The sequence below is a fragment of the Symsagittifera roscoffensis genome, chromosome 2 (genome assembly GCF_963678635.1).
Source record: "Symsagittifera roscoffensis chromosome 2, txSymRosc1.1, whole genome shotgun sequence".
In the NCBI taxonomy this organism is placed as follows: Eukaryota; Metazoa; Xenacoelomorpha; order Acoela; family Convolutidae; genus Symsagittifera; species Symsagittifera roscoffensis.
This window is the reverse complement of record NC_087063.1, coordinates 44,143,726-44,167,255: the sequence shown is the minus strand read 5'-3', so window position 1 is coordinate 44,167,255 and position 23,530 is coordinate 44,143,726. Positions and strand designations below refer to the sequence as shown.

Below are 23,530 nucleotides of genomic sequence, written 5' to 3'. Positions count from 1 at the left end.
GCTTTGTGTGTAAGCATTCTGAATATAGCAGATTTTTTTTTGCTCCATTGCTACTGCCCTATTGTAAGAAAAATGTGAATAATTTGTCAAAATCTTTAAAAAACAAAAAAAAACGTATAAAATTTGTCTTTTATCTTTTTAGTTTCGTTGTGAATATTTTTTTCTGTAACACTTAGGTTTCAGTTTGTTTTTCATGGAACTTGCCAGTAACATTCAAATCACGGGCAATTTTCAAGGAAATATCACAATTTCCAATAAACATAAAATATAGTTGTAGTATTTTCTCTTATAAATGATTAACATTATTTCTTCTATTTTTCTAAAAGCAACGCTACAAGTAACTTGAGCAGTATCAAGCCTCAAAGCAGATTGTTGCACATTCTTTTTGTCACGGAAAACATCAGAGCTAGGAACATGCAGACACCTGTGATCGATAAGAGCAAGCTAAAGAATAACGAGTACTATTTGGTTTTCCTCAAACCTGGATTTGAAATCTGGACAGAGCGTGATTTTGAAAGTTTAGTAATAGCTTCCGTTATTACTGCCATACTTTATTAGAACAACTGCTTTCATTACATAGTGTTGTTTTCTGCGTTTTGCGTTTCATTCAGCTCGAAATAGAAAATAATGGAAGTTTTAATTACAGCATGTGTGAAATAAGGTAACCGAGCTGTTTTTAATGAGGTAATTAAGGTAATTACCAGAGTTAAGTATCTTGGTTTGACAGAGGTTTGCGAATACTGCACTAGTTTGTTCAATTTTTAATATATCAAACAATAGAGCTCGCCTAAAAATATCACAGGAAAGAAAGCTTTGTACTTGAAACAGCAAGCAGGTAAGAAAACAGAGAAGGAAGGAGTTTTTTGCTGTTATATAATGCTGGTATGGCCCTATCCAGCTTGTGCACGTCCGTACCTAAACGGAAGAGCCCCTTTAATAATTTACCTTTTTTTTCCAGAACAAACAGCAAAACACTCTTACGTTCTCGGTTTTCAATGCCACTAGCAAAATTGCTTTAAAATTTACATTTACCATTGATCATTAATGATTGCAATTTATAACAAGTTGTACTTCTTAATATCCGGTTCAAAATCGGTCGTTGTCTCCATAAAAAATTGCCAAAATTAGATTCGCTTACAACACCATAACTTTAAATCAAAGATAACTTTAACTTTTTGAGAGCCAAAAAAACAGATATTCTAAAAGTCGTCAAATGCATATCTACGAAGAACCCGGCTTGGGAAAGCTCATTTTGTATCAGCTCTGCCCAGACCAGCTTTCGGTGGGTGTCATTTGTTACTGTTATCATTAACTACTCCTTCTTTTTATTCCCTACTTAAAAAGCTCAAGTGGAATAAGTAAACTACTCTGATATTTCAATTTAGACCATGGTATTTTTGAATATGAAATTGTACAAAATCCAACATATCAAGCTGCATTTTAAAACAACTTACTTCATTGACTGTTACTATTTCATTCGTGAATTCCGAAGTGAAGCTCATTGTTGTTGATTGATGTTTACGGGTGCCAACCATTGTCAAGTATCGGGTCAGCTTCGGCAAGGGTCTGAACTGTTGAAGCATGTTTAAATGTCGCAATCTCTCATAGCACCATTTTGAAACTTTCTGGTTTATTTGTCGAAACTCTTTAACTTTTTCGCTAAACTTTTCAATCAGAGCAATCTGCTGATTAAAATTTTTCATGCTCAAATCGTACAAGGTATAATCGTGAGGTGACTGAATCATATGCAGATGTAATCGATTCAAATAAAGCGAAGCATTTCTTTTGTTTTCGCTTGATATTTTGTAATTTCCAGCCTCGTTCTTGGGCTGATATAAAATGTCTTCGTAACCCCAATTCAGCACAGTCTTGAGAAGAACCAAGCTTTCGTCAAATCTCTCTTGAACTAGAACAATTGAGAAGTTTCGGACTATATCTTGGGCTAATTTGGTTCTGTTTTTAGAGTGATACGCTCCGTAATCGAACAACATAGTGTCTCTGAGACTGCCAGGATGAACTTGCTGAAACACGACAAATATCGATTAAAAATTGTACATGATTCCTTGCATATTTTTTCCAGGTTGAAGAATTGGATCTCCGGATTCGTGGAAAAAAATTTTTTGGCAAAAGTTTTTATGTCATGAGAGCCCAACAACGATGCATTTTGGCAAATCGAGAGTAAATTTAAGTTTAAAATTTTCAGGCACCGTAAAAATGGATATAGAAAAGCTGATCTGCACCCGCGTTTCAGCGTTATTATTTGATTATTTTACCAGTTTAGTATGGGTGTTTATTAAACTTTGAAAGAGTCCATTTTAACCTATTGTTTTTCCACTTTTTTTCTCAAATATATAATCGATTCTGTAGAAATTTTAAAAAATTGTAATTAGGCTAGCATTTAGCAAACGTTATCAAAACTGAACAAATACTTCCCATGTATATAACTTGACTAACAGTCATTAGGTACTTTTGAAAGTTTTCCTTTGTTTTCAGTCCAAATTCTTCATCTTTAGGCTGAACTTTTTTAAAAACTCAAAAAAAAAATCGAAAAAATCGAAAATAGTTTGCGGGCTGTACTTTATCGGCTCAGTTGCCACAACCAGGAATTTTTGTTGCGATTTAAGCAATTTTCAATTTAGTTAAAAGGTAATTGATATATTTCTAAAAATTACCAACCTACCAAGCCAAATTTTTTTGTTCCGACCATTAAAAGTTTGTATTCGGTGTTTTAATTTTTTCTTTTTCTTTGCTTTCCACGCAAAATCAGGTACCATAAATAATCATCAGGCCTGGGTTGAGAGCACTTTTAGCCGTGATTCGAATGTAATTTGTATTTGTTTTTTGCTGAAAAGGTTTCAGCTTATAGCATATCGCTTTATTGCGTTGTTTTAATCTCATCTTCCCTTTGCACTTAGAACTTCGTGTTATAACATCATTCGCAATAAACGTACCAAGTTTTCGTGGATGTATTTTTCCTGCATTTTCAACTTTTTTGTGACTTAATGGCTTTCGTTTCATTTACTATTCTTCCTTTTAGACTGTTATGCTTGTGTGGTGCAAAGCTCTGTTTCGCCTCTGTGTCATTTAAAAGTCTAAGCAGGTTTTAACTTCATCGTTTTTCACGTAACGTAAACCCATTTTTAGAAAAACGGCACCCTTCAAAAGTCAAGTCTTCAATTTTTTTTGTCCGGATAAGTTATATCAGCTTTGTACTTTTGGAAACATGGTAGCTTTATTTCATCACAGCTTAGTCACTCACATTTATATACACTTGCGATATAACATAAGCATAAGAAATTCGAAAAAAATAAACGTTGAAAAAACTAGTTGAGCCAAAATTTTTGTATGTCTCGATAAAAAAAAACTAACTACGGGCCCAGCTAAAGCTGGAGGTACGTGCTTGATACTGATTGAATTTTCTATACTCATGCGGCACCAAAGTGTGATTTCAAAAATTGGACTTTGCTCAAAACCTTAGTTGTTTCTCTACTAACTTAGAGATAATCAATTTTCCCATAGATATAACGTTTCTCTTACAAGAAGTTAAGTAGTCGCCGCTTCTGTAGGAACAATTATTGCAACCGATTTTTTCAAATGAGATTTTCTTCTGATTTTGTAATTTGATTGATATTTGATTGGGTAATTATTCAGAAAATTCAAAACATTTCTAAAAAAACGGTCAAAAGTTCTGAAAGATTTTCCAAATTCCATAAATGATTCAGCAAAAAGCAGGTTGTGGCCGCTTGTGCAGAGAAAAATCCCAAAACCGGGTTTCTCTATTAAAGATAACCTGAGAATTGGCACGATGGTTTTCGCGTAAAGTCGAAAAGTTTTCAAAAAACTGTCTACGTTTCAAAATTTTGACGAGTTTGAAGGCCATAAATTTTTTCTAAAACAAACTGGGCTTGGCTATTTATAAACGTAGGCTATCAACAACCTAATGTTTCGATTAATTTTATGATATTAGATTTGGCAGAATAGCTAGCGAGAAAAGTCCAAAAAATTGGTCAACGAAACGGAAAAAAAGTCCAAAAAACGGTCATGATTTAAAAAATGTCTTTTCCGATAACCATAATTTTTGTCTAAAAAACAGAGCGGAACCGCTCGCGCAGAAGGAATTGGAGCAACCTATAAATTCGATTGAACCCAAAATGTCAGATTGAAGAGGGTAGTTTTCGTTTAAAAAATTCCCAAGGGCCATAAATTTTGGTGCCATAAATTTTGCATAACCAAATGATCTTCTCACAACCACTTCTTTGAATTGAACCCAAAATATCAGATATGGCAGGGAAGTTTTCGAGAATATTCAAAAAGTTTGAAAAAAGATCAAAAATCAAAATTCTTTTCCAAGGGCAATAACTTTTGTGTAAAAAAACTTTGTGAGTGGCCGCTAATGCAAAGGAGTTTCCCAGTGCCTGTTAACTCCCTTGAAGCCACAATATCAGATTTGAGAAATTAGTTTTCGAGAAAATTCAAAGAGAAACACAAAACCGTCAGAAATCAAAAAGTGGACTAATCCGAGGGCCATAACTTTTTGTGAAGAAAAGAATTGGGCATAGCCGGTTATGCAGTGGAGCTTTTAAAACAGTTATCATGATTTAAACTAAAAACTCAGATTTGAGAGGGGTAGTTATCGAGAAAGCGAAAAAAAATCAAAAATGTTGGTCAAAAACTCCCGCACACTTTTTCAAAGGCGGTAAACAAAGGGGTTAACTAGGAAAATACTCTAGAGGAGTAAGCAGGCACAAAAAGGAAAAGGCGGTCTTTCATTTGATACCCTGTTTTTGAAAATCAGAAGAAGTTTTTGAGAATTTAAAAATGTTCCATTAAATTTGGAAATAATTTTCTAAAACGAAAAAAGAAATCTAAACAAACCGATTGTTAAACAAACAACCAACTTGAGAAAAGAGGAGGGTAGTGTTAAAGTTGAGTCTCCCTTAAAACGACTCAAAATTGGGCCATTAGGCCGAAAAAAAGCCGAAAGAATTCGGGCCGACAATTTTTTTACGGAGAAAATACGAAGTCAAGGTAAGTAAAATTACCTATAGTAGGAGTAAATCAAACACTAAAAGCAACATTAAAGAAAAATTCGCGCAGCAAAAAAAAATTGATTCTAAGATGGGAAATGGGTGTTCTTTCAATTGGTTCTTTCTTTGAAACTCAGTAGAAGTGTGTGAACAAAACAAAATTTTTGCAAAACGTAAAAACATTTTTCAAAACGATAAAATAAATTTCAACAAGCCGATTGAAAAGCGTACATTCAACTTGAAAAATGCGGAAGTGTTAAAATTGTGTTTTCCTTAAAACGATCTAAGATTAGGTCATTAGACCGATGAAAAATAGACCGAATTAAATTGGGCCAAGGAATTTTTCAGCGAAACAAAAAAAAACAAAGAAGGAAATACGTAGTCAAGGTAAGTCCATGGAGGATGATGATAACTTGGTTCTAATCTTGAGCTTTCAGACATTGAAACCAAGTCTATATACGCAGCGCTCAGCAGTTTCAATCCAAATGAAATAGTTTAATCGAATGGTCCTAATTTGATCTAATTATGAGGGTGAGGTGAGACTATCCCTTCTTAGTTTTTTTTTCTATATAAAAGGCTCAATTTGATATTGTTTTGTTACTAAAGGACTCGGTAGTTTAGGAGTATTTTTTCGATTGACTTGAAAAGCCAAAATTAATTCGTTTTTGAGGTAATGTTTTGGGTCCCAATTTTGCAACAAAATTGCAACGTATAAAGTCTTATAAAAATTCTCAGCACTTTTGTTCTCCTTGTTTTTCACCTAAAAACAACACATTTAAAAAAACGCTTTTCAAATTTCAAGTCTTGTTCTTTTCGTCCGGATAATTTATATCAGCACTGTAGTTGTGAAAACATGGCAGCTTTAATTGATCACAATTCTAATCGATCACCTTTATATATCACAAATATAATCAACGCTTTTCAAATTTCAAGTCTTGTTCTTTTCGTCCGGATAATTTTTATCAGCACTATAGTTGTGAAAACATGGCAGCTTCAATTGATCACAATTCTAATCGATCCCCTTCATATATCACAAATATAATCAACGCTTTTCAAATTTCAAGTCTCGTTCTTTTCGTCCGGATAATTTTTATCAGCACTATAGTTGTGAAAACATGGCAGCTTTAATTGATCACAATTCTAATCGATCACCTTCATATATCACAAATATAATCAATTTTCATTTCATTCACCCTAAACGTTTTTGATAAGTATAATCGATCGCTGTTGTCACAAAATTTTGTGAAGGAAGTCATAATAAATTACTTAAACTTAAAGATGCAGAGCTCTCCCAAGCTGTTTTGCAAAACTAATAGCCTTAAGTAGAGACATTGAGAGGTTAAGGAGTGAAATACGAAATCATTTTATCAGTAACGCCAAGTAGTGTCTCAAAAAATGGTTAAAAAACTAAGACCAAGTTAACATACTCCCTCTGAAGCGTTGATGAGTGGAGGACCATGTCAACTTGATTCTAAATTGGAATTTTCAGTCAATGGGAACCGTGTATGTTTACGCAGCGCTAAGCAGTTTCAAACCAAATGTAATGTATTTAGAGGGGAATGTTATTTCTAACCCTAAGTTATCCTATGGTTGTTAAAAACCATAATTTTTGAACCCAGACCTGACTGCTCCATTGTCTTTTCCATGCCCCAACTGTCAATTGTTGTGAGTGTTTGAGGAAAAAATCGAAAGTGCTTGAGGCCTCATCTAGCAAAGGAAACCCTTCTCTCAAAGATTCTTCCATGTCGTAGTAGTTGAAAAAGGACGAGAACTGGTCAAGGGGGTGTCTGACCATGCCTATTAGTGCACTTGGTGCTTGCATGAGTTGTGACCAGTAGTCGAAATTGAACTGGGTGTGAAGGGTCATCAGCTAGAAACAGTTGCCATCATATAATAAGTGACGCGAAAAAAAAATGACCTAGACTCAGTCCTATTTAAAAAAATGGAAGTTTTTTCTCTTTCGAAGAATTTTAGGGACCAAGGGATGGCTTTGTTCGACCCATTAGGTTGAGCATTGCCCATTTTTGACCAGACTTGAAGTTATCAACTATCATGATTTGTTTCGTTTCGATGTGTTCTAGCGTAAGTGAATGCCGGTTTTTCAAAAAAATAAAATTTGAAAACTTTGCCAACCTTTTTTTTGTCGACAAATTTTTTCCCGAGCTCTCCGAAAAAAAAATAAGGAACCTGTTTTGTCAACAATTTTCTACGCCACAGGCAAAACTGAAAAAAACAGGCTAAAAATGACGTTATACATTGACGGCTAAAAATGACGGCTAAAAATAAACAGGTAAAATTATTTGACCAAAACTTGCATTTTTTCGATGAGCACGTTTATCTTGATCTAAGTTCTTGATCAATTTTGTACCGATACTTTGTTCAGATGATATTCTATGTTTTTTGGTCAGAAAAATCAGACAAAACTTAAACCGGAATTAGAACCTTACGGATCCGGAAAAACTTAAGTACTTTCTTGACAAATGAATTAATGCTTCGCCTTTATTAGACGTGGCTCAGAATGATTATTTCGTTTATAGGGATGTATTTTAAATTAACATTGAGACGGGTTAGTTAGTTGGGCGACGTTTAACAGTGCCAAAGTACAGCAGTGCCGAAAAAAGCGGAAAAATTTCGAAAAAAAATGAGCACCTTTTCTAAAGAGTGGTAAATAACTGACGCTAACTAACAAGAAAATCTCTCCAATTTTGGCGCCAATAGGTCTATAACTGCAATTTTTTCAATTATTTTGCCGCCCAAACGCAATTTTTATCACTCAAATTTTTAATGAAATTTCACATAAGATCGTAATTTATCGCGGTTTAATTATTGATTGCTTGACTTAAAAAACCCAACTTGTTCCTTCGAAGGGCATACAAATTGCGGACTACCGTTATCAAAAAAAAAAAAACAACACAAACTATTTTTTTTTGATAAATTGCCAGTCAAAAACCGCTTTTGATAATAGTTTGGGCAAAATTACTATTTTTCTAGCTATTCACGACCATCCTGCAATCGACGGTTACATAAGATTTGCGGAAATTTGCCAAAAAATTTTGCCAGTGGTCAAAACGAGCCTTCAAAAGATATGCTCAGAAGCTCAGCATTTGGGAAGCTCAGCTAATTTCACCAGAAGCTCAGCATTTGGGCTGTCATTTTTATTTCTGCAAGCGGTTTTCAAAAAAAACCAAGCATATCACTTAGCAACTGAGTATCGGCAAAAAAAATTAGCAAAGGAGTTCAATGAAAACCAAAACATTGCTCTTTGCTTTTCTTTCAAATAAGTCAAAAGAATCTCATATATTCTTATTTAAAAATTCTGTAATTAAAAGTGAAAAATTTGGAAAAGGGTTTTCCACAATTTTTTTACTGATTACGAATAAAACGTTACCGCAGCTGTTTGCGAAATTTTTGGCAAACTAAAGTGGACTAAAGTTTTTTCTCTTTCGAAGAATTTTAGGGACCAAGGGATGGCTTTGTTCGACCCATTAAGTTGAGAATTGCCCATTTTTGACCAGACTTGAAGTTATCGACTATCATGATTTTTTTCGTTTCGATGTGTTCTAGCGTAAGTGAATGCCGGTTTTTCAAAAAAATAAAATTTGAAAACTTTGCCAACCTTTTTTTTGTCGACAATTTTTTCCCGAGCTCTCCGAAAAAAAAATAAGGAACCTGTTTTGTCAACAATTTTCTACGCCACAGGCAAAACTGAAAAAAACAGGCTAAAAATGACGTTATACATTGACGGCTAAAAATGACGGCTAAAAATAAACAGGTAAAAATATTTGACCAAAATTTGCATTTTTTCGATGAGCACGTTTATCTTGATCTAAGTTCTTGATCAATTTTGTACCGATACTTTGTTCAGATGATATTCTATGTTTTTTGGTCAGAAAAATCAGAAAAAACTTAAACCGGAATTAGAACCTTACGGATCCGGAAAAACTTAAGTACTTTCTTGACATATGAATTAATGCTTCGCCTTTATTAGACGTGGCTCAGAATGATTATTTCGTTTATAGGGATGTATTTTAAATTAACATTGAGACGGGTTAGTTAGTTGGGCGACGTTTAACAGTGCCAAGGTACAGCAGTGCCGAAAAAAGCGGAAAAATTTCGAAAAAATATGAGCACCTTTTCTAAAGAGTGTTAAATAACTGACAAGAAAATCTCTCCAATTTTGGCGCCAATAGGTCTATAACTGCAATTTTTTCAATTATTTTGCCGCCCAAACGCAATTTTTATCACTCAAATTTTTAATGAAATTTCACATAAGATCGTAATTTATCGCGGTTTAATTATTGATTGCTTGACTTAAAAAACCCAACTTGTTCCTTCGAAGGGCATACAAATTGCGGACTACCGTTATCAAAAAAAAAAAAACAACACAAACTTTTTTTTTTGATAAATTGCCAGTCAAAAACCGCTTTTGATAATAGTTTGGGCAAAATTACTATTTTTCTAGCTATTCACGACCATCCTGCAATCGACGGTTACATAAGATTTGCGGAAAATTGCCAAAAAATTTTGCCAGTGGTCAAAACGAGCCTTCAAAAGATATGCTCAGAAGCTCAGCATTTGGTAAGCTCAGCTAATTTCACCAGAAGCTCAGCATTTGGGCTGTCATTTTTATTTCTGCAAGCGGTTTTCAAAAAAACCAAGCATATCACTTAGCAACTGAGTATCGGCAAAAAAAATTAGCAAAGGAGTTCAATGAAAACCAAAACATTGCTCTTTGCTTTTCTTTCAAATAAGTCAAAAGAATCTCATATATTCTTATTTAAAAATTCTGTAATTAAAAGTGAAAAATTTGGAAAAGGGTTTTCCACAATTTTTTTTACTGATTACGAATAAAACGTTACCGCAGCTGTTTGCGAAATTTTTGGCAAACTAAAGTGGACTAAAGTTTTTTCTCTTTCGAAGAATTTTAGGGACCAAGGGATGGCTTTGTTCGACCCATTAGGTTGAGAATTGCCCATTTTTGACCAGACTTGAAGTTATCGACTATCATGATTTTTTCGTTTCGATGTGTTCTAGCGTAAGTGAATGCCGGTTTTTCAAAAAAATAAAATTTGAAAACTTTGCCAACCTTTTTTTTGTCGACAAATTTTTTCCCGAGCTCTCCGAAAAAAAATAAGGAACCTGTTTTGTCAACAATTTTCTACGCCACAGGCAAAACTGAAAAAAACAGGCTAAAAATGACGTTATACATTGACGGCTAAAAATGACGGCTAAAAATAAACAGGTAAAATTATTTGACCAAAACTTGCATTTTTCGATGAGCACGTTTATCTTGATCTAAGTTCTTGATCAATTTTGTACCGATACTTTGTTCAGATGATATTCTATGTTTTTTGGTCAGAAAAATCAGACAAAACTTAAACCGGAATTAGAACCTTACGGATCCGGAAAAACTTAAGTACTTTCTTGACAAATGAATTAATGCTTCGCCTTTATTAGACGTGGCTCAGAATGATTATTTCGTTTATAGGGATGTATTTTAAATTAACATTGAGACGGGTTAGTTAGTTGGGCGACGTTTAACAGTGCCAAAGTACAGCAGTGCCGAAAAAAGCGGAAAAATTTCGAAAAAAATGAGCACCTTTTCTAAAGAGTGGTAAATAACTGACGCTAACTAACAAGAAAATCTCTCCAATTTTGGCGCCAATAGGTCTATAACTGCAATTTTTTCAATTATTTTGCCGCCCAAACGCAATTTTTATCACTCAAATTTTTAATGAAATTTCACATAAGATCGTAATTTATCGCGGTTTAATTATTGATTGCTTGACTTAAAAAACCCAACTTGTTCCTTCGAAGGGCATACAAATTGCGGACTACCGTTATCAAAAAAAAAAAACAACACAAACTATTTTTTTTTGATAAATTGCCAGTCAAAAACCGCTTTTGATAATAGTTTGGGCAAAATTACTATTTTTCTAGCTATTCACGACCATCCTGCAATCGACGGTTACATAAGATTTGCGGAAATTTGCCAAAAAATTTTGCCAGTGGTCAAAACGAGCCTTCAAAAGATATGCTCAGAAGCTCAGCATTTGGGAAGCTCAGCTAATTTCACCAGAAGCTCAGCATTTGGGCTGTCATTTTTATTTCTGCAAGCGGTTTTCAAAAAAAACCAAGCATATCACTTAGCAACTGAGTATCGGCAAAAAAAATTAGCAAAGGAGTTCAATGAAAACCAAAACATTGCTCTTTGCTTTTCTTTCAAATAAGTCAAAAGAATCTCATATATTCTTATTTAAAAATTCTGTAATTAAAAGTGAAAAATTTGGAAAAGGGTTTTCCACAATTTTTTTACTGATTACGAATAAAACGTTACCGCAGCTGTTTGCGAAATTTTTGGCAAACTAAAGTGGACTAAAGTTTTTTCTCTTTCGAAGAATTTTAGGGACCAAGGGATGGCTTTGTTCGACCCATTAGGTTGAGAATTGCCCATTTTTGACCAGACTTGAAGTTATCGACTATCATGATTTTTTTCGTTTCGATGTGTTCTAGCGTAAGTGAATGCCGGTTTTTCAAAAAAATAAAATTTGAAAACTTTGCCAACCTTTTTTTTGTCGACAAATTTTTTCCCGAGCTCTCCGAAAAAAAAATAAGGAACCTGTTTTGTCAACAATTTTCTACGCCACAGGCAAAACTGAAAAAAACAGGCTAAAAATGACGTTATACATTGACGGCTAAAAATGACGGCTAAAAATAAACAGGTAAAATTATTTGACCAAAACTTGCATTTTTTCGACGAGCACGTTTATCTTGATCTAAGTTCTTGATCAATTTTGTACCGATACTTTGTTCAGATGATATTCTATGTTTTTTGGTCAGAAAAATCAGACAAAACTTAAACCGGAATTAGAACCTTACGGATCCGGAAAAACTTAAGTACTTTCTTGACAAATGAATTAATGCTTCGCCTTTATTAGACGTGGCTCAGAATGATTATTTCGTTTATAGGGATGTATTTTAAATTAACATTGAGACGGGTTAGTTAGTTGGGTGACGTTTAACAGTGCCAAAGTACAGCAGTGCCGAAAAAAGCGGAAAAATTTCGAAAAAAAATGAGCACCTTTTCTAAAGAGTGGTAAATAACTGACGCTAACTAACAAGAAAATCTCTCCAATTTTGGCGCCAATAGGTCTATAACTGCAATTTTTTCAATTATTTTGCCGCCCAAACGCAATTTTTATCACTCAAATTTTTAATGAAATTTCACATAAGATCGTAATTTATCGCGGTTTAATTATTGATTGCTTGACTTAAAAAACCCAACTTGTTCCTTCGAAGGGCATACAAATTGCGGACTACCGTTATCAAAAAAAAAAACAACACAAACTATTTTTTTTTGATAAATTGCCAGTCAAAAACCGCTTTTGATAATAGTTTGGGCAAAATTACTATTTTTCTAGCTATTCACGACCATCCTGCAATCGACGGTTACATAAGATTTGCGGAAATTTGCCAAAAAATTTTGCCAGTGGTCAAAACGAGCCTTCAAAAGATATGCTCAGAAGCTCAGCATTTGGGAAGCTCAGCTAATTTCACCAGAAGCTCAGCATTTGGGCTGTCATTTTTATTTCTGCAAGCGGTTTTCAAAAAAAACCAAGCATATCACTTAGCAACTGAGTATCGGCAAAAAAAATTAGCAAAGGAGTTCAATGAAAACCAAAACATTGCTCTTTGCTTTTCTTTCAAATAAGTCAAAAGAATCTCATATATTCTTATTTAAAAATTCTGTAATTAAAAGTGAAAAATTTGGAAAAGGGTTTTCCACAATTTTTTTACTGATTACGAATAAAACGTTACCGCAGCTGTTTGCGAAATTTTTGGCAAACTAAAGTGGACTAAAGTTTTTTCTCTTTCGAAGAATTTTAGGGACCAAGGGATGGCTTTGTTCGACCCATTAGGTTGAGAATTGCCCATTTTTGACCAGAGTTGAAGTTATCGACTATCATGATTTTTTTCGTTTCGATGTGTTCTAGCGTAAGTGAATGCCGGTTTTTCAAAAAAATAAAATTTGAAAACTTTGCCAACCTTTTTTTTGTCGACAAATTTTTTCCCGAGCTCTCCGAAAAAAAAATAAGGAACCTGTTTTGTCAACAATTTTCTACGCCACAGGCAAAACTGAAAAAAACAGGCTAAAAATGACGTTATACATTGACGGCTAAAAATGACGGCTAAAAATAAACAGGTAAAATTATTTGACCAAAACTTGCATTTTTTCGATGAGCACGTTTATCTTGATCTAAGTTCTTGATCAATTTTGTACCGATACTTTGTTCAGATGATATTCTATGTTTTTTGGTCAGAAAAATCAGACAAAACTTAAACCGGAATTAGAACCTTACGGATCCGGAAAAACTTAAGTACTTTCTTGACAAATGAATTAATGCTTCGCCTTTATTAGACGTGGCTCAGAATGATTATTTCGTTTATAGGGATGTATTTTAAATTAACATTGAGACGGGTTAGTTAGTTGGGCGACGTTTAACAGTGCCAAAGTACAGCAGTGCCGAAAAAAGCGGAAAAATTTCGAAAAAAAATGAGCACCTTTTCTAAAGAGTGGTAAATAACTGACGCTAACTAACAAGAAAATCTCTCCAATTTTGGCGCCAATAGGTCTATAACTGCAATTTTTTCAATTATTTTGCCGCCCAAACGCAATTTTTATCACTCAAATTTTTAATGAAATTTCACAAAAGATCGTAATTTATCGCGGTTTAATTATTGATTGCTTGACTTAAAAAACCCAACTTGTTCCTTCGAAGGGCATACAAATTGCGGACTACCGTTATCAAAAAAAAAAAAACAACACAAACTATTTTTTTTTGATAAATTGCCAGTCAAAAACCGCTTTTGATAATAGTTTGGGCAAAATTACTATTTTTCTAGCTATTCACGACCATCCTGCAATCGACGGTTACATAAGATTTGCGGAAATTTGCCAAAAAATTTTGCCAGTGGTCAAAACGAGCCTTCAAAAGATATGCTCAGAAGCTCAGCATTTGGGAAGCTCAGCTAATTTCACCAGAAGCTCAGCATTTGGGCTGTCATTTTTATTTCTGCAAGCGGTTTTCAAAAAAAACCAAGCATATCACTTAGCAACTGAGTATCGGCAAAAAAAATTAGCAAAGGAGTTCAATGAAAACCAAAACATTGCTCTTTGCTTTTCTTTCAAATAAGTCAAAAGAATCTCATATATTCTTATTTAAAAATTCTGTAATTAAAAGTGAAAAATTTGGAAAAGGGTTTTCCACAATTTTTTTACTGATTACGAATAAAACGTTACCGCAGCTGTTTGCGAAATTTTTCCAAAAGCGCAGCATTTGGGCTGTCATTTTCATTACTTTCAAGATGTTTTCAGAAAAGCGCAAATATTTCGCTTAGCAACTGAGTATCGGCAAAAAAATAGAGAATTAACTCAACGATTGTCTTATTTGCCTATCGAGAAGACATTAAAGCAAATCAAATACTAGTGAAAAATTTTTATTTTGATTGAAATTTACGAATGAATTTCAAAAAATTTTGTGTTTTCGAAAAAAAATTAGCTCAAAGGATAATCTCCACTGAAAACGCGGAACTAGTATGATAGGCCGGCATAAATCACCACAAACTGTTGTAAAAAATTGGCATGTTATATGAAACAAAAAAAAATGAGCAATTTTATCTAACTTTTTGGGTTTTGATCCGAAAGATGAAGCGAGAAGGAAAAAATTCCAAACTGGCATTGAAAGCTTTTCATAATGGTGATATTCCACGAAAAACTAAGAAAAAATACAGAAGAAAAAAGGAAAAAAAAAGTCAATGAAGCGAACTTATGCATTGAGAAATCTAAACCTTGAAAATTATTGAGAAACGTTATGTTTTATCTGTTATAAGCGATAATTCAAACTCTATACAGTGGCTTTATCATTTTTTGGCACTATTGAACAAAAAAACTTTCGTCACTGTTGAACAGTTTTTTTTTCATTTTCGGCACTCTTGAACTAATTTTTTTTGGCACTGTTCTACTTCGGCACAGTTGTATAGCTCCGTTAGTTGCAAGAAAAAAGTTTTCATCACATTGTTTTGGCTTTTTATTAAGGAATAGTTCATTAAATTTTAGAATAGTGATCCACATATTCGCTTTTTTTGCCGTCAAATTCATAGGAATTTAGAAATGAGCCTTAAAAATTTAATGGAATGAAATAACTTTAAACGTTTTCAAATTTTTCGCATGATCGCATTTTTTTTTTGAATCTGCAAATTTTCTGGAAACTCTGGCTGTTGAAATTTTTCTGTTATGATGTTCTATCTCTTGTGCAATTAGTTCAAACTTTTTTTTTGAAACCAGTGTATTAGCGCCTGCTAGTTTAAATTGATATTTTTCTCGGGTTCAATTTTAAACTCGATTTTTTTTCTCAAAATTTCAGATTGCTGTTAATTGGTAGAAGTTTATTTTACCTGAAACTTTCTGTCTTGTAATCTTGAGGGTAGCTCAATGACGAAACGTTTTTGAGTCCCATAGCTAAAATATTCACTCGTTTCATTCAGAGCACGCATCCCCGAACAAACAATACATCTCTTTGACTTGATTGATTCTTACCCTAAATTGGAACCCCTTTTACGCGGTAGCAGTACTTCTAGCGAGTGGATGTCAGCATGCCGCATCAGAATATAAGCCATCAGGTCACTGGCACACTGAAACACATCGATCTTTTCCATACTATTTTTGCTTTTTTGCTTGGAGGCACTGAGCACAGTCGTAAGGCGTTCACTTTGAAATCGTCAGAACGTGTATTCGATCCCATGCCATGGAAAAGATAGTGTGCGAGGACGGGCTCTCATATGACCTCTAGCTTCAGGCTTACCACAGCCTGACCAATTTCGGCACCAATAGTGGTACCACGTGTAAGTTCTGGACGCAAAAAAAACTGCCACGAGTCGCAAAAAAAGAGCTTCGCTCAACAAAATACCACAGTCCGGTATGTGGGGAAATAATACTCATGGACTATCCTCGACAGGACTGTTAAGGCCTACTGATAGCTTCTCTGCGATTCGGATTAACAACATTATTTGACGTTTTTTGTGTTTTTCGCGAGCTAGCTCATTTTACTTGAACAGATTAGAGTTTGCTGTTTAAAATGGCGATTTAGGTTGCATTATGTGCGGAAGTCAGAACGTCTAGCTCGGTATATTATGTTTGACCCTGTAGTACAAAAACTGGAATCCGCAAATTCACTTAAATATTCCGACGGAACATATACAAAAAGAGGAAAAACAAACATTCGAACTGGATATTTGGTTGGTGCACACTTTTGTACACTTCTCAAAAAATGCGAATTGAGCTAGGAACTCTTTATATTCCCCAATTCATCTTTGGGTTCCAAAAATTGATTTTAGGCAAAGCGGAAAGAATTTTGCAACAGTTGCAATAAAACACTAACATAGTTGTCATACCGATACTGCAATAGCAGTAATTGATTATGTATGTACTACCAACCTACGGTGCTTAGTTATTAATTTCATGGTATACTCAAGGTCACAGTGTGTTATGACATTGAGACCAAGTGAGAGGTCAGAGTTGTTAAGTGCTGATCTAGCTCTCAGTAACCAATAACAACGCAAAGAAAAGAAAAACTAAATTCAATATACAGAATACAGTATTGAATTACACCTTGTTTTCAATTGATATCGCAACGCATATCACATGGCGCAGCTCAAGACAACCAGCTCAAGATTCGCAGCTCAAGACAACCGAAAGGATATGGGAATCCCCGTATTTTGGGCGTCAGCGAATTTAGATCCTCCGTGGCAATTCAAAATCTGGTTCGAACAATTTCTCATGGCGGTAACGGTTAAAGAAAATGTGAACCCAGAGATTATTTTGGAAGAACCAAAAGACATACTAGAGGAGCCACCTCCTCGACCAGAAACACCTCGAGAGGGAGAGAATGAAGATGCGAGGAATGCGAGGACCCTTAGAGACAAGCTAGTAAGGGACAGAGTATTGTTGGAGAACGAAGAGAGAAGAACAAGAGGCCCACGAGTCGGACACAATGTTTTCTACAATGAAGTACAAAAGAAATTGATGTCCAGATTATTTTTGTCTTTGGGTACAGAAGGAAAGAAACGATTCCTACAAAAGAACCCACATGCTGAAATATCGAAAATGACGTTCAGGGAAATTACAGAACTTGCAGAAGTTTCGTTTCAAAAGGTGAAATGTGTAACGTACCAAAGATACAAACTGTTTACGAGAATGCAAGAATCCGGAGAATCTCTGGAGTCATTTCACGCAGCCTTAACTGCGCAGGCAGCCCGATCCGAACTGGGAACATTGGAAAATGAGATAGTCCGTTCAAATTTGACGGGTCCAAGTTCACCTGCAGAGGAGAGCGACAAAAAGAAGACGGAGAAGAAAGCTAAAGAAAAGAAGAACCAAAACAACCAAAATAGGACAGGCCAAACTGCGACGGCAGCCGATCCGAAACAGGAGCAATCAACTTCAAAGTCGGGGAAGTTAGGTCATAAAACTCAGTTAAGTTCTACGCCTAAATCGAAACAGCGGACAAAATTGAAATGTATTGATTCCCAGACACCTCCAGAGGACATACTAGATACATTCCAGAACCGAAATTTGGCACCTTCCGATTGGGAAAAGTTTGCAGACCAGTTACTAAAACGTGGAGTTCAGAGAGTTGCGGGCGATATTAGAGGAGACCCGCAACAAATTTCGGAGAAAGATACGACATTTGAACCACCACAAGGATTCTCGGAGGGGTCGAGTGCGGAGGAGTCGAGTGTCAGACGAAGCTCCAGGCAAACGAAGAACAAGGAACCGAAACGCTTTGGTGACCCGATAAAGCACTCAATTAAAGAGATTTCAGAGAATCTGACAGGGGGAGCACTCCTCAAAACAGCACCTCAGGAATATCGTAAACAACTAAGAGACTTCAAGGAACGAAGTGATAGACCTGTGGAATCAAAATTAAAACGGCTCGAACGACACTTATTCATGCGAAAATTTGGGTATGCTACGCTAGATGAAGGAGTGGAATGGAATCCGAGTTGGGAAATAGAGCTGGAAGAAAATTGAAGAAAACTATGAACTAAACCTTCAGTAACCCAAAAACTTTCTTGTAAACTGAGTACAGTAAACTCTTTTTAAGATAAATTATCCTACTTATGTTGTATAATTTATTTTTACCGAGGGGGGTGTGTCATACCGCTACTGCAATAGTAGTAATTGATTATGTATGTACTACCAACCTACGGTGCTTAGTGATTAATTTCATGGTATACTCAAGGTCACAATGTGTTATGACATTGAGACCAAGCAAGTGAGAGGTCAGAGTTGTTCAGTGCTGATCTAGCTCTCAGTAACCAATATCAACGCAAAGAAAAGAAAAACTAAATTTAAAATACAGAATATAGTATTGAATTACACCTTGTTTTCAATTGATATCGCAACGCGTATCACAATAGTATTGCAAGCTAGGTGGTAGGAACTGAAATGTCAGCCACTAAGTACAAAAAAAAAACATTTTACAGAACTCAAAAAAAGATGTCTCAAAAGCATAATGGGAAACACAATCATGTTAAATGAGCAATCAGAATGAATGACCGAGCGGTAACTAAGACAACAATTTTTAGGTGCAAGATTGTTGAGAAGAAAAAATTCAATAAATAAATTTAAGATATAAAGTTATAGGCTGACCCGTCTTGAAACAAACAAAAGCACAAAAATCTTCTCTTTTTTTGCTTTTGAAAGCACACAAAATATAGTGACTAAGCCATTTCAACATAAACCGAAAACATTTTTTAAAAAAATGTAGTAACACAAAATAGGAGATAGAAAAATTACAAATCAAAAAATAATTTCAGTTTCAAATTTGCAAAAAAGAAATTTAGTAGCCGAATATATTTGTTTTCTCATGCAAAAATGACTGAATGTGCATAACCAAAAGTTCCTACTACATATTGACCTATTCCAGAGACTTTGTTTGTTATCTACTTTAAATAAAAACCAGTCCGCGGTTTCAACGATTTACTATGATTGACCCCACTCTAATTTTGCTTTTCCAACAACACCTTCAAAAAGAGTGAGAGGGAACTATGGTGTAGAAAAAAATGTTTACTACCAATTTGGACTAACTTACAAAATGGACCAATTCGGCCTATCATGCAAGAGCCCTATTGATCTTTTTTTAAAACAAAATTACTTAAACAAAAAGTTGTCTCAGTGTCGAGAAAACTTGGTCTAAAGAATTTCGCTTCTCGGCTAAAAAAAATTGATGTTTGATCATTGCCGGATCTCTCGCAAATTTTTTTAAAAAACAATTTACGTGTTATTTAAGCTTTTTGCCCCTTTTTTCATCAGTTTGATAACAAAGTGAGTAACCCCTAACTAAAACAAAATATAAAAACCTTTAAAAAGTATCGTTTCTGAAATTTTTCCTTTTTAAATTTATTTTGATCGGAATTTTATTAATTATAGGATCAGTAAACTGCTTTCCTCATTGACAATAAACGGCTAATATATATTTTCCCATATGGTGGTGTATCGACTAGCATAAAATCCAATCAAATATAAAAAAAACGGCATTGGCTAATAGTGACTGCTAAGAGATTTTCGCTCAGCTGCGCTTATTTTTGGCACGAGTGTTTTTATGCGTGTAAATTTGTGTTTGACACTAATTTTTTAAAGAAAAAAACAGTTCGAAATTGGCCAACACCGCATTGATAGAATTGTTTTAGGATATTATAATATTTGGCTAGGATCTCATATGTTGTACTTTTCCACTTATAAGAAATGCGAGTAATGCTAAGGATTAGCTGTCAATTTATGCTAGCTGATAAGGTTTGATGTTTTCGAAGTCTTAAGTTATTCGAGCTTTAGGCTAGTTGAGCGGTCGCTCCTCTTTGTTCATGTGCTCTAGACATTTGGCTGTTTGGCTTTCATAAAATCTGGCAATAAAAAAAAACAAATTTTTTGTTCCAGCGTCCCAACAGCAAATTGTGGAATCTGGAAGCAAACTTTGGAATTTGAAAACAACGGAACCAAGCGACAATGAGAAATCAAGCAAGGAATGCGGAATCCAGGTACAACTAGGGAAGCTTGCAATCTGGATAAAAACACGTTCTAGGGAGCTTTCTCACAAAAAGTTTCGTCAGCATTTTGCGCGGACTTCACTTGAAATTAAATAACAACATAACCTTAAACTACAATTTTTAAAGTTTTCTGTTCAAAATTTTGTTGGAATAATTTGGCAGTCAGAAAAATCTAAAATGTATGGAATGGGATGTTTCAAGTAATGATATCGCAAAAAGCATATCTCAAAGGGCATATGTGATGTCTCAAAGCCCACTTAACAACGTTAAACGAGCATTGAGAATCGATTACCGAGCGGTAAGGAATGAGCAAAAAAAACTATTTTCACATAAAATTTTAAGCTATATAGTAATGAGCCCAGTCATCTTAAAACAGAAAAAAGCACAAAATCTATTGGTCGCGTTTTAAAGCACAATAAATATAGAGACTAAAACAATACATCATAAATCGAAAACCTAAATCGCAAAAAAAGACAAAAGACAAGATAATGGAACCTAAAAATGAGTTGGTAACATTTCAATTTATAGAAATAATTTCATTTTCAAATTTGCAAGAAGTAATCTAGTCGCCAAATACAAATTCATTTGTTCACATGCAAAAATAAAAACAATTAAATAAGAAAAATGAAGTGTTCCTTTTACATATTGACGTATTGTTGAAACTTTGATTGTTATCTACTTAATATCAAAACGATTTACTAAGATTTTAAAAAGAGTGCGAAAGAACTATGGCTTAGAAAGTGACTTTTGCTACTAGTTTTGAGTACCTCAAAGAAAACGGGCCAATTGGTGTATCATAAGGGAACTATTAGTCATTTTTTATACAAATATACGAAATCAAAAAAAAATTCTCATTGTCGAGAAAAAACTGGTCTGATCAATTTCGTTTTTAGGCCAGACATTTGAATTTGATCAGTGGCTGACCTCTCGCAAGTTATTTTTACAACAAATTAAGTTTAATTAAACCTTAGTATTGCCCCTATTTTCATCTGTTTGATAACTAACTTAGGCACCCCTTTCTGAAACAAATAAACAAAATTTGAAAAATTGCTTTTCTTTCTGAAAATTGCTCTTCTTTCTTATTCATTTAGTTCTTCATTCATTTTTCCTGCTCATATTTGGTTTTCTGTATGGCGGTATATAGACTAGCATAAAATCCATTCAAGTACCAATTACACATGTCATTGGCAAGTAGTGGCCGCTTCGAGCGCTTCGCTCAGCTGTGCATATCTTTGGCTTGGGTGATATTATGAGCAAAAATCAGTAATTGACAGTTATCTTTACTTTCAAAAGGCTGCTTCAAAATTCTCCAGTACCGCATTAATACCAGGCTAGTAGCGGTATGTCGTATTTTTCCATTTCTCAGAAATGCGAATATTTCTAAGAATTAGGCTGTCAAATTATGCTTCTTGATACGTTTTGATGTTTTCAATTTTTTCAGCGAATCAAGCTTTATGCTAGTCAAGCGGTCGCTTCTACGTGTTTATTCGCTCTAGACAATTGAAGATTACTATAATTAGATTTCGCGATGATGAATAAGATATTTTTTTGTTCCAGCGTTCCAACGGCACACGCTACTAGCCTATTATTGTAATATCCTAATACAGTGTTGACGGCGCGACTTAAGAAAAGACTGACGGCGCGACCTAAGAAAAGACTGACGGCGCGACTTAAGAAAAGACTGACGGCACGGCTTAAAAAAAAGACTGACGACGTGACTTAAGAAAAGACGGACGGCGCGACTTGAGAAAAAACTGACGGAGCGATTCAAGAAAAGACTGACGGCGCGACTTAAGAAAAGAAGGACGGCGCGACTTGAGAAAAAACTGAACGGCGCGACTTAAACCCGCGGTGGGACTGCGAAACCCAGTCTGAAAACGGAATGCGTCGCGACTTACAAAGTCTTTTCTTAAGTCGCGGACCTCGACTCGGGTTGTACCTTATGTGTTTTGACTAATGCCACATTTCGGATTGGCTCGCAATGTTCAACTTGCTTCGCGGACAGAATTCTCAGCACATCGTGATGGTCAAGGAAAACTTGGTGTCCAAAAATACACGATTGGTTAGCAAATTCATAACTGCTTTCCTGGCTCAATTCCTTAAACTCCTGGACACTTCCATACTTTGAATCATTCGGATTCTCAGCTGTTTTTGGAGGTTTAAGCGGAAATATTTCTCGTTCTTTTGAATTGGTCGATTTTGAAATAATTGCAAAATATAAAAGGTGTAAGGCCGATAAAATCAGTATGCAGCATGCGAAAAGTTTCAAAACAGGTCGCATTTTAAGTTTATTTGTTGAAACAGTTTTAGGTTTGTTGAATGGATAATTTTAGAAATGCAACCATCATCAAGCAAGCATGACATTTATCATCAAGCAAGCATGACATTTCTGACATTTATGAATCAAAGTAAGTGTAATTTCTTTCAATTTAATCACTCTTGACGCAAACTAGAACCAATAAAAAATTGATTTCAGAGTCAATTTTTTACGATAATCGTTTATCTATTTTGGCTATCTGGTCTTCTGGTGAAAGATGGATGAAATAAAGTTGGGAACTGTAAAGAGCGTATATTTTTACTTTACCCTTAAACTTTTACAGATACTGGCACTGAGCATGTAATGAGATCGGTGCGTACTGGGCATATTAAGGAAGAAAAAATAAAACACTAAAGCTATTAGAAAATTGATCCCCTTCAAAATGAATTAAGCTGCTGCGCCTTCCTTCCTGACACCCGAAATAGCATTTAGCAATCGATGTAATATAATTTTATTATGAAAAGAATCGTGACTGAAGTTTATCGCAAGAGCTCATGTTGGCGGATAAAAATCAGAACAGAACTTATGCCTCTACTCTCTCAAAGTGTACAGACTTGACCGGATAAAAACGTCATGCCAATATTAAAAATCAAATGTTCACTTTTTTCTATAATTTTTGAGGCAAATAGCTTGATCATAAGTTCAACAGTTTTTGTCAGCGGAAAAGTAGTACATTGGAAGAAAAGCAAATTTCCAAACTTGTCATAAAGTTGGAATAACTACAAAAACAAAAACACCTGTCGTTTTTAATGGGTAATTCGATTTTGATTCATCTTAACGCAATAAATGTAAAACTCGATTTGGTTGACAATTCGCGATCACATACTTATAGGATGCGCGCTTACTCCATACAAGGAACGCAAAAACTCTTTTTTTTCTAGTACGGTGATCCAAGGTTCATAAGAAAATTCAAATCATTATATAAATAATTAATAACTCCAGCTGAACATTTAGTTGTGTGGACTAAATTAAAATGCGCGGTTATCGTAAAGCATGAAGCAGATGATTCATCAGCTGAATGGTATCAAACGCTTATACAATTAGATAATTGACGTAGTTAATCCAATATCTATGTTCATTA

The 23,530-nt window shown here is 34.7% G+C and overlaps 2 protein-coding genes across 7 annotated transcripts in view; both read right to left on the bottom strand.

Annotated features, from left to right (window-relative positions):
* LOC134840539 (26S proteasome non-ATPase regulatory subunit 14-like) overlaps positions 1-23,530 on the bottom strand; it is a 436,784-nt gene that overhangs the window by 133,804 nt on the left and 279,450 nt on the right. The gene's annotated exons all lie outside the window — the stretch shown is intronic.
* Positions 1,375-23,455, bottom strand: LOC134839233 (galactosylceramide sulfotransferase-like). Of its 5 annotated transcripts, none has more exons than XM_063854714.1 (6): positions 23,004-23,455; positions 22,072-22,688; positions 15,625-15,719; positions 15,483-15,546; positions 6,649-6,897; positions 1,375-2,021 (listed from the first exon to the last, which is right to left on the bottom strand). In XM_063854714.1, the coding sequence occupies exons 2-6, from the start codon at positions 22,411-22,413 to the stop codon at positions 1,377-1,379; spliced, it is 1,395 nt and encodes a 464-aa protein (XP_063710784.1). In that variant the 5' UTR covers positions 22,414-22,688; positions 23,004-23,455; the 3' UTR covers positions 1,375-1,376. The 5 variants fall into 5 exon arrangements, with proteins under 5 accessions (XP_063710784.1, XP_063710785.1, XP_063710786.1 ...); XM_063854715.1 differs by having other exon boundaries at positions 23,123-23,455; XM_063854716.1 differs by having other exon boundaries at positions 23,276-23,455.